This window comes from Nerophis lumbriciformis, linkage group LG23, assembly GCF_033978685.3.
Source record: "Nerophis lumbriciformis linkage group LG23, RoL_Nlum_v2.1, whole genome shotgun sequence".
Lineage (NCBI taxonomy): Eukaryota > Metazoa > Chordata > Actinopteri > Syngnathiformes > Syngnathidae > Nerophis > Nerophis lumbriciformis.
The window spans coordinates 35,925,671-35,939,160 of record NC_084570.2 but is presented as its reverse complement, the minus strand read 5'-3'; the positions used below and the strand labels follow the sequence as shown (position 1 = coordinate 35,939,160).

General features: G+C 42.3%; 1 protein-coding gene across 1 annotated transcript in view; it reads right to left on the bottom strand.

Moving 5' to 3' along the window:
• The window catches only part of mapk14b (mitogen-activated protein kinase 14b), a 49,569-nt gene extending 37,952 nt beyond the window's left edge, over positions 1 to 11,617 (bottom strand). Inside the window, exon 1 of the mRNA XM_061985662.2 lies at positions 11,302 to 11,617. Coding sequence (XP_061841646.1) covers positions 11,302 to 11,420 — 119 coding nt within the window. The 5' untranslated portion in view covers positions 11,421 to 11,617. The remainder of the gene's footprint in view (positions 1 to 11,301) is intronic.
• Between the last annotated feature and the right edge of the window lie 1,873 nt (positions 11,618 to 13,490).

Below are 13,490 nucleotides of genomic sequence, written 5' to 3'. Positions count from 1 at the left end.
ACCTCATCGCAGGGCCAACACAGATAGACAGACAACATTCACACTCACATTCACACTCTAGGGCCAATTTAGTGTTGCCAATCAACTTATCCCCAGGAGCATGTCTTCAATTGTTTTAATGTGTGGCAGCTTGAGACAAGAATGTGTTGAAAATGTCTTCCTTCACTCCTTATTTACACACTTTTATTCAAGATTCAAGATTGTTTATTGTCATATGCACAGTTAAACAGACAGTTTGCCGTACAATGAAAATCTTACTTTGCTAGTCCAACCTTCAACAAGTCACACGGTACTTAGCTAAAACTAAAACTAAAAATGTATATACAAGACACAGTAAGTAACATAACATTATTGCACATTCTGATTGACAGTCAACAGTATAAATATGGAGGTGACATTTGGTCACAGCAGCAGTTAAAGTGTCTTTAGTGATCAAAGGTGAAAAGTGTCTACAGTGATGGTTCACAGTTCGGGGGTGGTCATGGTAGCTGTCTTTTGTTCAAAAAGACAAATGTAAAACGGGGGGGGGGGCTAGCATTCACAAGCCTGATGGCCTGTGGGTAGGAACTGTTTGTCAGTCTCGTAGTCCTGGATTTCAGGCTCTTGTATCGTCTGCCTGATGGTAGGAGGCTGAAGAGACTGTGCTGGGGGTGTGTACTGTCCTTTATGATGTTGTGTGCTCTCCTGGTGGCCCTGGTAGAGTACATGTCCTGTAGTGAGGGGAACGCTGCTCCTGATATGTACTGAGCAGTTTTAATCACTCGCTGGAGTGCCTTCCTGTCCTTAGCTGTGCAGTTTCCATACCAGACCGTGATTGAGCTGGTAAGGACACTCTCAACTGTACTTCTATAGAAGTTGCTGAGAATTTTGGGTGGCATGCCAAATTTTCTCAGCCTTCTTAGGAAGTACAGTCGCTGCTGGGCTTTCTTTATTGTTTGTTGGGTGTTGTGATCCCAGGTGATGTCCTCGCTGATGTGGATCCCGAGGAATTTAAAGGTTTTCACCCTGTCCACCTTTGTCCCCCCTCTGTACAGAGGTGTGTAGTGTGCACTCCTTCTCCGTGGGTCAATAATCATCTCCTTGGTCTTGTCTGTGTTCAAGGAGAGATTATTATCCTGACACCAGGCCACCAGTTCCGCTACCTCCCTTCTGTACGCTGCCTCTGCTCCCCCGGTGATCAGTCCGACGACCGTAGTATCATCTGCAAACTTGATGATACTGGTGTTGTTCTGGGAGGCCACACAGTCGTGTGTGAAGAGGGTGTACAATAGGGGGCTCAGCACGCAGCCTTGGTTGGGTCCCTATGCTTTGAACCTTTGTGCCTGATGTCTGGTTGCCGATTCTGACTGACTCATGCCGGTTTGTGAGAAAGTTCAGGACCCAGTCACAGAGAGCCGGTGTCAGACCAACAGTGAGGAGTTTAGCAGTGATTTTTTGTGGGATGACCGTGTTAAAAGCAGAGCTGTAGTCGATGAATAATAGTCTGGCATAGGTGTCCTTGCCCTCTAAGTGGGTGAGGGTGGTGTGGATGACGGTGTTGACTGCATCCTCAGTGGACCGGTTCTTCCGGTAGGCAAACTGTAGAGGGTCCAGTGTGTCTGGGATGGTCTTCTTGATGTGTGACATGACTATCCTCTCGAAGCACTTCATCACTATTGGGGTGAGTGCAACAGGGCGATAGTCATTCAGACAGGTCACAGTGTTTTTCTTTGGCAGGGGCACGATGGTGGTGGTCTTGAAGCAGGTGGGCACAACAGCTTGTGCTAGTGACAAGTTGTATATGTCAGCAAGTACGTCAGCCAGCTCTGATAAACACACCCTGAGGGCCTGGCCAGGGATGTTGTCTGGGCCGGCTGCCTTCCGTGGGTTTGTTCTCCTCAGAACTGTACGTACCTCTGCTGTTGTCACAGTGAGTGGTGGGTCCTGCGTGCGCTCCGTGGTCACAACCCCTCTCTGTTGGTTGGTGTTGAGGACCTCGAAGTGGGCGTAGAATTCATTCAGCTCATCTGGCAGTGAGCGTTGGCTGTTTGTGACCCCCCTGCTCCCCTGCTTGTAGTCTGTGATGTGTTGCAGGCCTTGCCACATGTGCCGGGAATCTGCGGTGGAGTAGAATCCCTCCAGCTTTTGTCTCTATTGTCCCTTGGCCTCGCTGATGGATTTACGCAGGTCATATCTGGCCTTCTTGTAGTCCTCAGCGTTGCCTGAGACAAATGCAGTAGAGCGGGCATGTAGCTTGGACCGAACATCATAGTTAATCCAGGGTTTTTGGTTTAGGTATATTTTGTATTGTTTTGTAGGCACAATGTTTTCCACACATGTGCTGATGTAGCCAGTTACACTGGAAGCATATTCCTCTATGTCCACAGTACCGTCATCCCTCTGAGCAGCAGTTTTGAACATGTCCCAGTTTATGCACTTGTACATGTAAAATATTGCAATTTTAGAGAGAAATATTGCAATGAGGTTTTGTCTCCAAGTTGTGGAGCCCTAATAGGACCCCTTTAAAAGGGAACTCCACTTTTTGGGGGAAATGTGCCTGTCGTTCACGATCGTTATGAAAGACATGACCACGGATGGATTTTCTTCAAAATGCATTCCAAATATGAAATCAATTCAATCACAAGTCTGCTTACAGCGGAGCCAATAAGAGGTCCTCTATTTCGCCAATAAAAAAAACATTCAAGAAGCACCAACAATACTCCATTTACATTTGGTGACTTGAATATTAACAAGTATTAGTGATGTTGTTATTATAATGCAGACAAAATATTGATAGCGGCGCCCTGATCACAAGTTTGTGTCCCTATGTTTGCATCATGGAGTGGTCTGCTGCTTCCTTCCAACTTTAAATCATGCATCTCACCTGGACACAAGAAGTCTGAGTAGGTATTCCGACAAGTTGGTACACTTTAATAGCCATTTAGGATCGAAACTGGCCAGACGCTTGGTCCTAGAGCTGGGCGATTATATGATCGTGATGGTGATTCATTTGAGTTGGATCACGGTGATCAGCTGCTAGCATAATTCTTCCATCAAACATGGCAAAAAATGTCTGTTAGAAGTGACCGCAGCAGTAAACAGTAGAGAAGTTACAATGTACGGAACAATTCACCTTTATTGGCCATGCCCCTGTGTGTGCCTGTTTGTTTTTGTCAAAGTTTTGTGCGCGACCTCCTGTTCCACTGTGCCAAAATCAGGCTGGTCAAAACGTAATCAATCAACCTGAACAGCAGTGTGCCTCTTTCCCTTACACAGCTGGCAGGGCAGCCCCGAAGAACAAAATAAATAATTATGACTAACACTAGCATATAAGTTGAAACGATTTTAGTGACAGACATTAGTTTCACTATTTGCCGCAGCTCACCAGTAATCCTGCCCTGAGTGCAGACTTGCAGGCACTCACAGGAGTCTTTATTAGTCCCGACTGAGAGAATCAACACACCTACTAATTTAATCAGAATACAGCATATTTATATCTAAATATTTTTAATCGGACATACTAGAGCTGTAGCTATCGAATATTTTAGTAATCGAGTATTCTATCGAATATCGCGATCGATTAATCGAATAAATCATATTTTTGCTTAATTAAGATTTAATTATACAAGATGTGCCCTCAATTATTGCGTTTGGCCTAATTGTCTTTTATTTGCTAAACGCCTGTTTTCATTATTGAAGGCTGACACGCACAGCTGAAATGCGCCCGTGTTTGATTGTGTCAATTTGTGTGTGCTAATAAAAACAGGTGCGCTCACAGCCCTATGTGCTGTGTGATGTGACCACATAAATGATGTTCTAGACTCTCGTGCGTTTTTGATGATTATTATACGGTGCCGCTTAAATGGTGGTTTCTCCACGCAAATCCGCTGAGCTGTTTTCAACCTGCCAACATTACATAAACAATATAAAAAGACAAACCACTTAAAAATGACAACAACACTTTTACATTTTAAGAATGCAACGCAGTTCATTGCATTCTTTGCATGCAAAATAGTAATCGATGTTCATTTTGCCATCATAACATGTTTGAGATGAAAACACATATACCTAAAAACCTCCAATTTTGTCAAAAGCTGACAGTGCGCCTTACATTCCGGTGCGCCTTATATATGGACCAATATTAAGCCACAACAAACCTAAACTTAATTTTCATAAAGTTTATGTCTCGCAACTACGGTAAACAGCCGCCAACTTCTTTTTCCCCCGTAGAAGAAGAAGCGCTTCTTCTTCTACGGTAAGCATATTTCATTCTTCTACGGTAAGCAGCCGCCCCCGTAGAAGAAGAAGAAGCGCGCGGTGCATGCTGGGATATATGACTACGCAAGGCGTGCCGTTTTGATTTCCATTTGTTTGTTTATGTAAAGACCCCAAAATGGCTCCTATTAAGAGACGCAGAGTTTAAACTTAAAACGATCAGTCACGCAGTAGAACACGGGAATAGAGCAGACTGACTCGATTAATGACTTCGACGAGACGGAGCCGGGCATGTTAGATGCCGTATCCGCCCAACTGTTTAATTCGGACACTGAAGAAGAATTCAAGGGATTTGTGCATGAGGAATAACTTCATAAAGTGAGCTTTACATGTTTACTTTGTGTGTTGAGTTGTGTGACATTAACGTTTGAGCAACGTTGAGTATTGTTATTGCTCTGCACTATTTCGAGTGTTACTATATTGTGATTGCACTAATGTTTGATTTACCGTAACAGTATCACTGTTTTTTACGTGTTTATTGAATCAGGGAAAAGTTCCCCTCCACTATGTGATATAAATGTTGCATTACATGTTATACCTTGCTGTTGTTAAAAGATAAACAAAACACCACGTCACTGACTTTACCTCGGGGAAAATAATAAAAAAGCTGTTTATTCATTTTGGGAGTGAACAGAGTTGTCAGAACGCTGGTTTGTAATCTATTAATAAAGTTTGACTGACCTATCTGACTGTTTTGTTGACATTCCCTTTAGCGCAGCTCCATCTAATGGATGCATAAGTGCGCCTTATAATCCGGTGCGCCTTATATATGAACAAAGTTTTGAAATATGCCATTCATTGAAGGTGCACCTTATAATCCGGTGCGCCTTATAGTGCGGAAAATACGGTATATAAAATTAGTTTAAAATTCATATTCCCTGAGAAAGTTAAAATAAAACTATATTCTTAGTATCAACAATAAAACAAGAACAGTTTTCATATTATCAAACATAAAAAGTGGATTAGGTAGTGCCTTTAATACTACATTTGAAATGTGCAACTTCATATTCAGAACCAATATGGCTGACAGGAACTTGGCACACAAGTGCTACCACTGTGAACAAGGACTTGGAACTCTTACATTCTACAGAGACTATAGTGTGTGCAAATGCAAGCTATCCAAGTAGCATGTGGTTGCATGACTTGAATAACTTTGCACGACTACTTTCGCGTGGTTACTAATGAAAGGCTAATTGAACACGACAGCTCGGATAGCGTTGTTAGTTTTCAACACCTTTTGGCGGCATTCGATGACTTGGCGGGAGTGAAAGAACACATCCTTGTTATCATAATGAATAACATTTATTTTACTAACACAACTTTTGCGTTTATATTTGATAATAGATTACTTACCTCGCCCACGGACGTCCCTCAATCGGATGCTTTTTTGACAGGTGCTACAGCATGGAACGTGTGCTATTGTGGTATGCCAGCTCCACTTTGCAATGTTTGCATACGACTGCGTTTTCCTTCCATTTTAGTGTGAAGTGTTCCCACACCTTAGACAACTTTTGTAGCTTCTTAATTCCCTGGTTTTGCTATGGCTCTTGTCCACTGCTTTCTGCGCCGTCTGCAATTGTGAGTTATGTCAGCCAAAAAGTTTTCTAAACTCAAGCGTATTTAAAAGAGCGGTGTTGTGCAGTGTATGATCTGTGATGTAAACACGCTGTGCAACACCTAAACCAGGGGTCTCAAACTCAATTTACCTGGGGGCCACTGGATGCAGAAACTGGGTGAGGCTGGGCCGCAAGAAAAGATTTCTTTAAAAAAATCTAACATGCACTTTTTAATGAATTCACCTTCTTTGAATGGCTTTCCCGCCCTAGCAACCATCTCACTCACCATGTAGCTAGCTTTGACTGCTGCATCGCTCTTTTCGCTTGCTTTCTTGACGAAATCTTGTTGCCTCAGTAGACTGGTTTTAAAATTTGCAACCCGGTTCACTCTCTCATCTCCCTGGTATTTTGCATACTCCTCAGCATGTCTAGTTGTATAATGACGTTTCAAATTGTATTCCTTGTGCACCGCAACTTTCTCTGTATCAACTACAGAAAAGAGCTATAAGGATTATTCATAAAGTAGATTACTTAGAACACACTAACATATTATTTATTAATTTGGGTTTATTGAAATTACAGGAGCTAGTAAAGTTACAGACATTATGTGTCATGTTTAAGGCTAAAAGTAAAACATTACCAGCAAATTTACAAAAAATGTTTGTCATCACTTCTGAGAATGAAGAGCATAGAATGAGAGGTTATTTCCAACATCAGTATTCAAAGACAACTTTAAAACAAATGTGCATATCAGTGGTGGGGGTTAAACTATGGAATTCTCTTTACAATGAGATAAAAGATTGTAAAAATATATTCCAATTGAAAAAATATATAAAGACAAAACAATAAGATCATATGGACAGCCATAAGTGTTTAGATTTTGCTTTATATTTATTATTTTACTTATTTTTTGTCTCGTTTTGTATTTGTTTTGGATCATCCCGTGAGGTGTATATTCTTTTGTTTTGCACTTCTTGTGTTTTTTTGTTTGTTTTCGTTATATTTGGATGTAATTGTTGGTTTATATGATATCATTAAGTAAGACTACGTATTATGTTGAAGGGGGCAGAAAAATATAATATTTTTCTTCATCCTGCTCCTTCTCAGGCATTGGTGTGTAAATGTATAATTGAATAATTGAGGTATAATTGTCTATCGATCAAAGATGCACATCAATGAAGGAGATAAATAAAAATGAAATGAAATAAGACACGTCGGGGTGCACCTGTTCTCAACAAAGAAATATTGCATCAAAAATCGTCTCTGTCTGGAGCCAACGGGTTGGGGGGTGGGGGGGGGGGGGTTCTCGCTGTGGAGTTTACAGTTACGGTAGCACAATTAGCCCCGAACGGGCTAACATCACCACTAACGTGTTACACGTCTGATTCGCCCAGCGACTCTCTGTCGGAGTATCAGCGCTGGGGTCCAGTGCACCACAATTTTGTATTGTCGCTCGGTCCTTCGGCAAAGTGCTTTGGAAACTACCGGACCGCTCGTCTTCCCCGCCCAGACTGTTTACGACGGGGGCGAGAGCGAGCAGGCGGGCGAGCGAGGGAGGCAGGGAGGGAGGGAGGAAGAGCGTGTGCGGGTGTAATACAGTACAGTGCAGACATTCGCGGGAGAAGCAGCAAATAGGGTGAACGCGAGTCCCTACCCAGCTCTGTGCATGCAGTACACCAGGCAGTGAGTGACGGACACAAAGCCACAGTCAGCACAGTTCAGTACGTGAACCTGAATCACTTCTGCAGGAGCAGTTCTGTGTGCAGGTCGGCGAATCATGAGTCAGTCAGTAACAGTTTCCCCAGCGGCAGATCTCGGTGTGTGTCAGTTCGCGAACGACACAAGCCCTCAGCACCCAATGAACGACGCGCACAGTGACTGAACGAGAGCCTCAATGTGACGTCCTCCTCCGCGACACAGTCAGTTCTCTGTGTCAGTAGGTTCGCGAGTCCTGATTCTGTCGTTCACTGAGTGATTCATGTTGTTAATCCGCGGTGAACGAATTGTTCGCTCAGTCCCTCCCCCCTTCCCTGCTTAGGCTGCTGCCCCCGCGACCCGACCTCGGATAAGCGGAAGAAGATGGATGGATGGATATACATATATATATATATATATACCGTATTTTCCGCACTATAAGGCGCACCGGATTATTAGCCGCACCTTCAATGAATTACATATTTCATAACTTTGTCCACCAATAAGCCGCCCCGGATTATAAGCCGCGCCTACGCTGCGCTAAAGGGAATGTCAAAAAAACAGTCAGATAGTTCAGTCAAACTTTAATAATATATTGAAAACCAGCGTTCTAACAACTCTGTCCCAAAATGTACGCAAATGTGCAATCACAAACATAGTCAAATTCAAAATGGTGTAGAGCAATAGCAACATAATGTTGCTCGAACGTTAATGTCACAACACACAAAATAAACATAGCGCTCACCTTCTGAAGTTATTCTTCATTCGTAAATCCTTCGAATTCTTCGTCTTCGGTGTCCGAATTGAAAAGTTGCGCAAGCGTGGGATCCAAAATGGCCGGTTCCGTCTCGTCGAAGTCATCGGAGTCAGTGTCACTGTTGTCCAGTAGTTCTGTGAATCCTGCCTTCCGGAAAGCTCGGACCACAGTTGTGACCGAAATATCTGCCCAGGCATTTACGATCCACTGGCAAATGTTGGCGTATGTCGTCCGGCGCTGTCTGCCCGTCTTAGTGAAGGTGTGTTCGCCTTCGGAGCTGTGTGAAAAAAGCCACCCGGCCTCTTCGCGTAAACTTCCCTTAACCACTCGCTCATCTTTTCTTCATCCATCCATCCCTTCGAGTTAGCTTTTATGATGACGCCGGCTGGAAAGGTCTCTTTTGGCAAGGTCTTCCTTTTGAATATCACCATGGGTGGAAGTTAGCATGGCAAGCTAGAACCACAGTGAAGGATGACTTCTCATTCCCTGTGGTGCGAATATTCACCGTACGTGCTCCCGTTCCACAGTGCGGTTCACAGGAATATCAGTTGCTGTGAAATACGGTAGTAATCCGTGTGCGGATGGAGAGATTGCGTCTTTTTATGAACCGGATCCTTGTCGCTTAGTAGGAGCCATTTTGTGGTCTTTACAGATGTAAACAGGAAATGAAACGTACGGTGATATCCGCGCCTTTTTTCTTCTTCTTCCGGGGGCGGGTGGTTGCTTACAGTAGAAGAAGAAGCGCTTCCTGTTCTATGGGGGCGGGTGCTTTCCTTGGCGGTTGCTTGCGTAGAAGAAGCGCTTCCTGTTCTACCGGGAAAAAAGATGGCGGCTGTTTACCGAAGTTGCGAGATCGAAACTTTATGAAAATGAATCGTAATAAAGCGCACCGGGTTATAAGGCGCACTGTCAGCTTTTGAGAAAATGTGTGGTTTTTAGGTGCGCCTTATAGTGCGGAAAATACGGTATACGGTATATATTTTTCTCTCTCTTATGTCCATAAGGTGCTATCTTGCACAATTTCCACATTTATTTTTACTTCATGATGTTATTTTGTTTCTGCCATATGACTTTTTTTTAATGTTTTCATGTGCACATTCAAGTCTTACTGGTGTGTTTATGTACAGTGATCTTCTTGTTGAATGTGTTGTTTGTGTTGGTTGCAATAAAACTTCAGTAAGATTTCAGTATAAGTGCTTCTTGAGCACACTTCAAAATAAATTTGGTGGCAATAACCGTGATAAGAAATGTTGATAGGTGACATGATAGCGTGTCATGGCAGGATTTAGTGATGACTAAGGGGAGTGAGTCACGGGTGTACTACAAAGGGTGACATCATTCTAGAGTCCCCACTGTGCATGATGGGGCCTACTTATTGCAAACCACCTGACCTTCTGCTAGTGTGCACCCTGCTGGATCATGTATATATAAAGCATGCAGAGCTGGATCATGTATATATAAAGCATGCAGAGCTGGATCATGTATATATAAAGCATGCAGAGCACTGAAGTCAAGCAAAGGCACGTCATTAAAAAAGGCAGTCTGGCTGCACGACTGGGAAGGTAAACAGGTATTACACTGGGAAAGTAAACAGGTATTATACTGGGAAGGTAAACAGGTATAATAGTGGGAAGGTAAACGGGTATTAGACTGGGAAGGTAAACAGGTATTAGACTGGGAAGGTAAACAGATATTAGACTGGGAAGGTAAACGGGTATTAGACTGGGAAGGTAAACGGGTATAGACTGGGAAGGTAAACAGGTATTAGACTGGGAAGGTAAACAGGTATTAGACTGGGAAGGTAAACGGGTATTAGACTGGGAAGGTAAACGGGTATAGACTGGGAAGGTAAACAGGTATTAGACTGGGAAGGTAAACAGGTATTAGACTGGGAAGGTAAACGGGTATTAGACTGGGAAGGTAAACGGGTATTAGACTGGGAAGGTAAACGGGTATTAGACTGGGAAGGTAAACGGGTATTAGACTGGGAAGGTAAACAGGTATTAGACTGGAATGGTAAACAGGTATTAGACTGGGAAGGGAAACGGGTATTATACTGGGAAGGTAAACGGGTATTAGACTGGGAAGGTAAACAGGTATTAGACTGGGAAGGTAAACAGGTATTATACTGGGAAGGTAAACAGGTACTAGACTGGGAAGGTAAACAGGTACTAGACTGGGAAGGTAAACAGGTATTATACTGGGAAGGTAAACAGGTATTATACTGGGAAGGTAAACAGGTACTAGACTGGGAAGGTAAACAGGTACTAGACTGGGAAGGTAAACAGGTATTATACTGGGAAGGTAAACAGGTATTATACTGGGAAGGTAAACAGGTATAATAGTGGGAAGGTAAACAGGTATTATACTGGGAAGGTAAACAGGTATTATACTGGGAAGGTAAACAGGTATTATACTGGGAAGGTAAACAGGAATTATACTGGGAAGGTAAACAGGTATTATACTGCGAAGTAACACAGGTAATATACTGGGAAGGTAAACAGGTATTAGCCTGGGAAGGTAAACAGGAATTATAGTGGGAAGGTAAACAGGTATTATAGTGGGAAGGTAAACAGGTATTATAGTGGGAAACAGGTATTAGACTGGAAAGGTAAACAGGTATAATAGTGGGAATGTAAACGGGTATAATAGTAGGAAGGTAAACAGGTATTATAGTGGGAAGGTAAACAGGTATTAGACTGGAAAGGTAAACAGGTATTATAGTGGGAAGGTAAACAGGTATTAGACTGGAAAGGTAAACAGGTATAATAGTGGGAATGTAAACAGGTATAATAGTGGGAAGGTAAACAGGTATTATAGTGGGAAGGTAAACAGGTATTAGACTGGAAAGGTAAACAGGTATTATAGTGGGAAGGTAAACAGGTATTAGACTGGAAAGGTAAACAGGTATTATAGTGGGAAGGTAAACAGGTATTAGACTGGAAAGGTAAACAGGTATAATAGTGGGAATGTAAACAGGTATAATAGTGGGAAGGTTAACAGGTATCATGGCGTGCTAAGTAGATAAACAAAGCTTACCAGACGGAACCAAAGGCACCAATGCCGACAGCAGAAAGGTTCTGGTACCGCTCCGGGACCTCCCACAGAGTCTTGCTGAGCTCCTGGCCGTAGAAGGTTCCTCGTTCCTTTTGCGACATTGTCGCGGAGAGGAGGGGGGGTTCGCTCCTGGGCTAAGTCCACAAAAAGGAGGGCCGCAGTGAGAAAGTGTAAATAAAGGTGGTCAAGGCGCAAGAAGACTTGTGTTGTCAAAGACGCGCCGGGTCGCCTTCCTTCCTTCTTTCCTTCCTTCCTTCCTGGGCTCTAATCGGCATGCGGAAACATGAGCGCGTGTTTGTCTCCGTCTCAGCGCGCTCCCGCGGCGGAGATCTCGCGAGAACTTGTTCAGCAAGGCGAGTGGAGGGGGCGGGGATTGTCCCTGTCAATCATTAACCAAGCTTTTGACGCTTACAAATGTATTTATGTTGCTTTTTAGGCTTTCTTTCGACAATTAAGCGCAACTGGAATGAATGTATGAACTCTTACATTCTATTACTAAATATAAAAGTAGTGTAGTTGCACGAAGAAGTGTACAATTTACACTGAACAAAAACAAACACAGCATATTTACTTTTTCCTGCCATTTCATGAGCATAAAGTGAAAAACATAAAAGAAAAAATAGGTGTGTTAAATAGGGTTTATATTTATCTTAAATGTTGTTCATAAATCCGTGTTTAATCTATGGGGACATTCGATTTGAACGATCTTTAAATCCAAACAGGACAAAAAAGCTTTTGATGGGCATGAAAACATTTTGAAACCTTTTTATTTTCAACTTTTTTTGCTCAAATTTCTCAATAAACTTAAGTCCTAAACAAAAATTATACATCATATTGTTTTTAATATTTACCCCTTTGAAGGCGTTTTTATTAGATACTGTTAAATGTTTAAATTGGTTAAAACAATTTTTTTTTAAACTACAAATAAAACATAATATATATTATAAGTTATTTTGATTATCTTTAAATCTAAACAGGACATGAAAGTCCTTAAGTTTTTTTATCACAATCAATTTGCCAAAATGGTGGTACATGTTAGAGATACCTCATCCCCTAGCTGGCCTCAGAGAGGAAGTGGACATAGTAGCTGCTGCCCCCGCGACCTCGCCTGGGAAAAGCAGCAGCAGATGAGTGGATGGATGGATGGAATTTGCCAAACTAAACTGGAGTTACAAGTAGTGAATGTTAAAAGTTGTACATGGCAAAATCCACATTTTTGATGACTTTAGTGAGGTTTGGAGTGTCCCCCCACCCAAGTAGGACACCAAAACAAAATGTGAAATGTGTCCATGTGTACTTGAATTAAATGGAAGTCCAACAATGATCTTAGACTAGGGGTGTCCAAACCTTTGGACTGGGGGCCCGCATTGGGCTAAAAAGATTTGGAAGGGCCCGAAAGCTGACTGCAAGCAAAGTAGCTGTGTGTATAAATGTATATATATATAAAAAAAAAAGAAGAAAAAAAGATGTATATATATATATATATATATATATATATATATATATATATATATGTAATGTATACATTCACACAACGTGACAACTTCGCTGCTTTTGGCTTTTGTATATATGTATATATCAGAGGTGTGGACTCGAGTCACATGACTTGGACTCGAGTCAGACTCGAGTCATGAATTTGATGACTTTAGACTCGACTTGACAAAATGTAAAAAGACTTGCAACTCGACTTAGACTTTAACATCAATGACTTGTGACTTCACTTGGACTTGAGCCTTTTGAATTGACATGACTTGACATGACTTGCTACTTTCCCCAAAACCCAAAGATGAAAAAGTTATTCGGGAGCGCTCCGTATTTTTCATTGTGTACTTGTCTATCAGCGTTGCGTGTGTCAGCTGGTGTGCTGTCAGTACAACAGCCAATCAAATTAGATCTACTTTGTTTTCATCACACAGCATTCATCCAATCAAATTGCAGGACAACCAACGAAGAAGACATGTTTGTTTGGGTATAAAAATTACGAGGTGGTCAACACAAAACGGTTTGCAGTATGCAACACATGCGGTTCGAAAATTACTGATGGAGAGGCAACAACTTCCAACTTCGTCCGGCATTTGAAGTTGCACAAAGAACGGTAAGTTTTGAATGTAAGACGACGATGTTTATTTGCTGTGTAGTTAAATCAGTGAGGCTGTAAACTCACTGCTAAC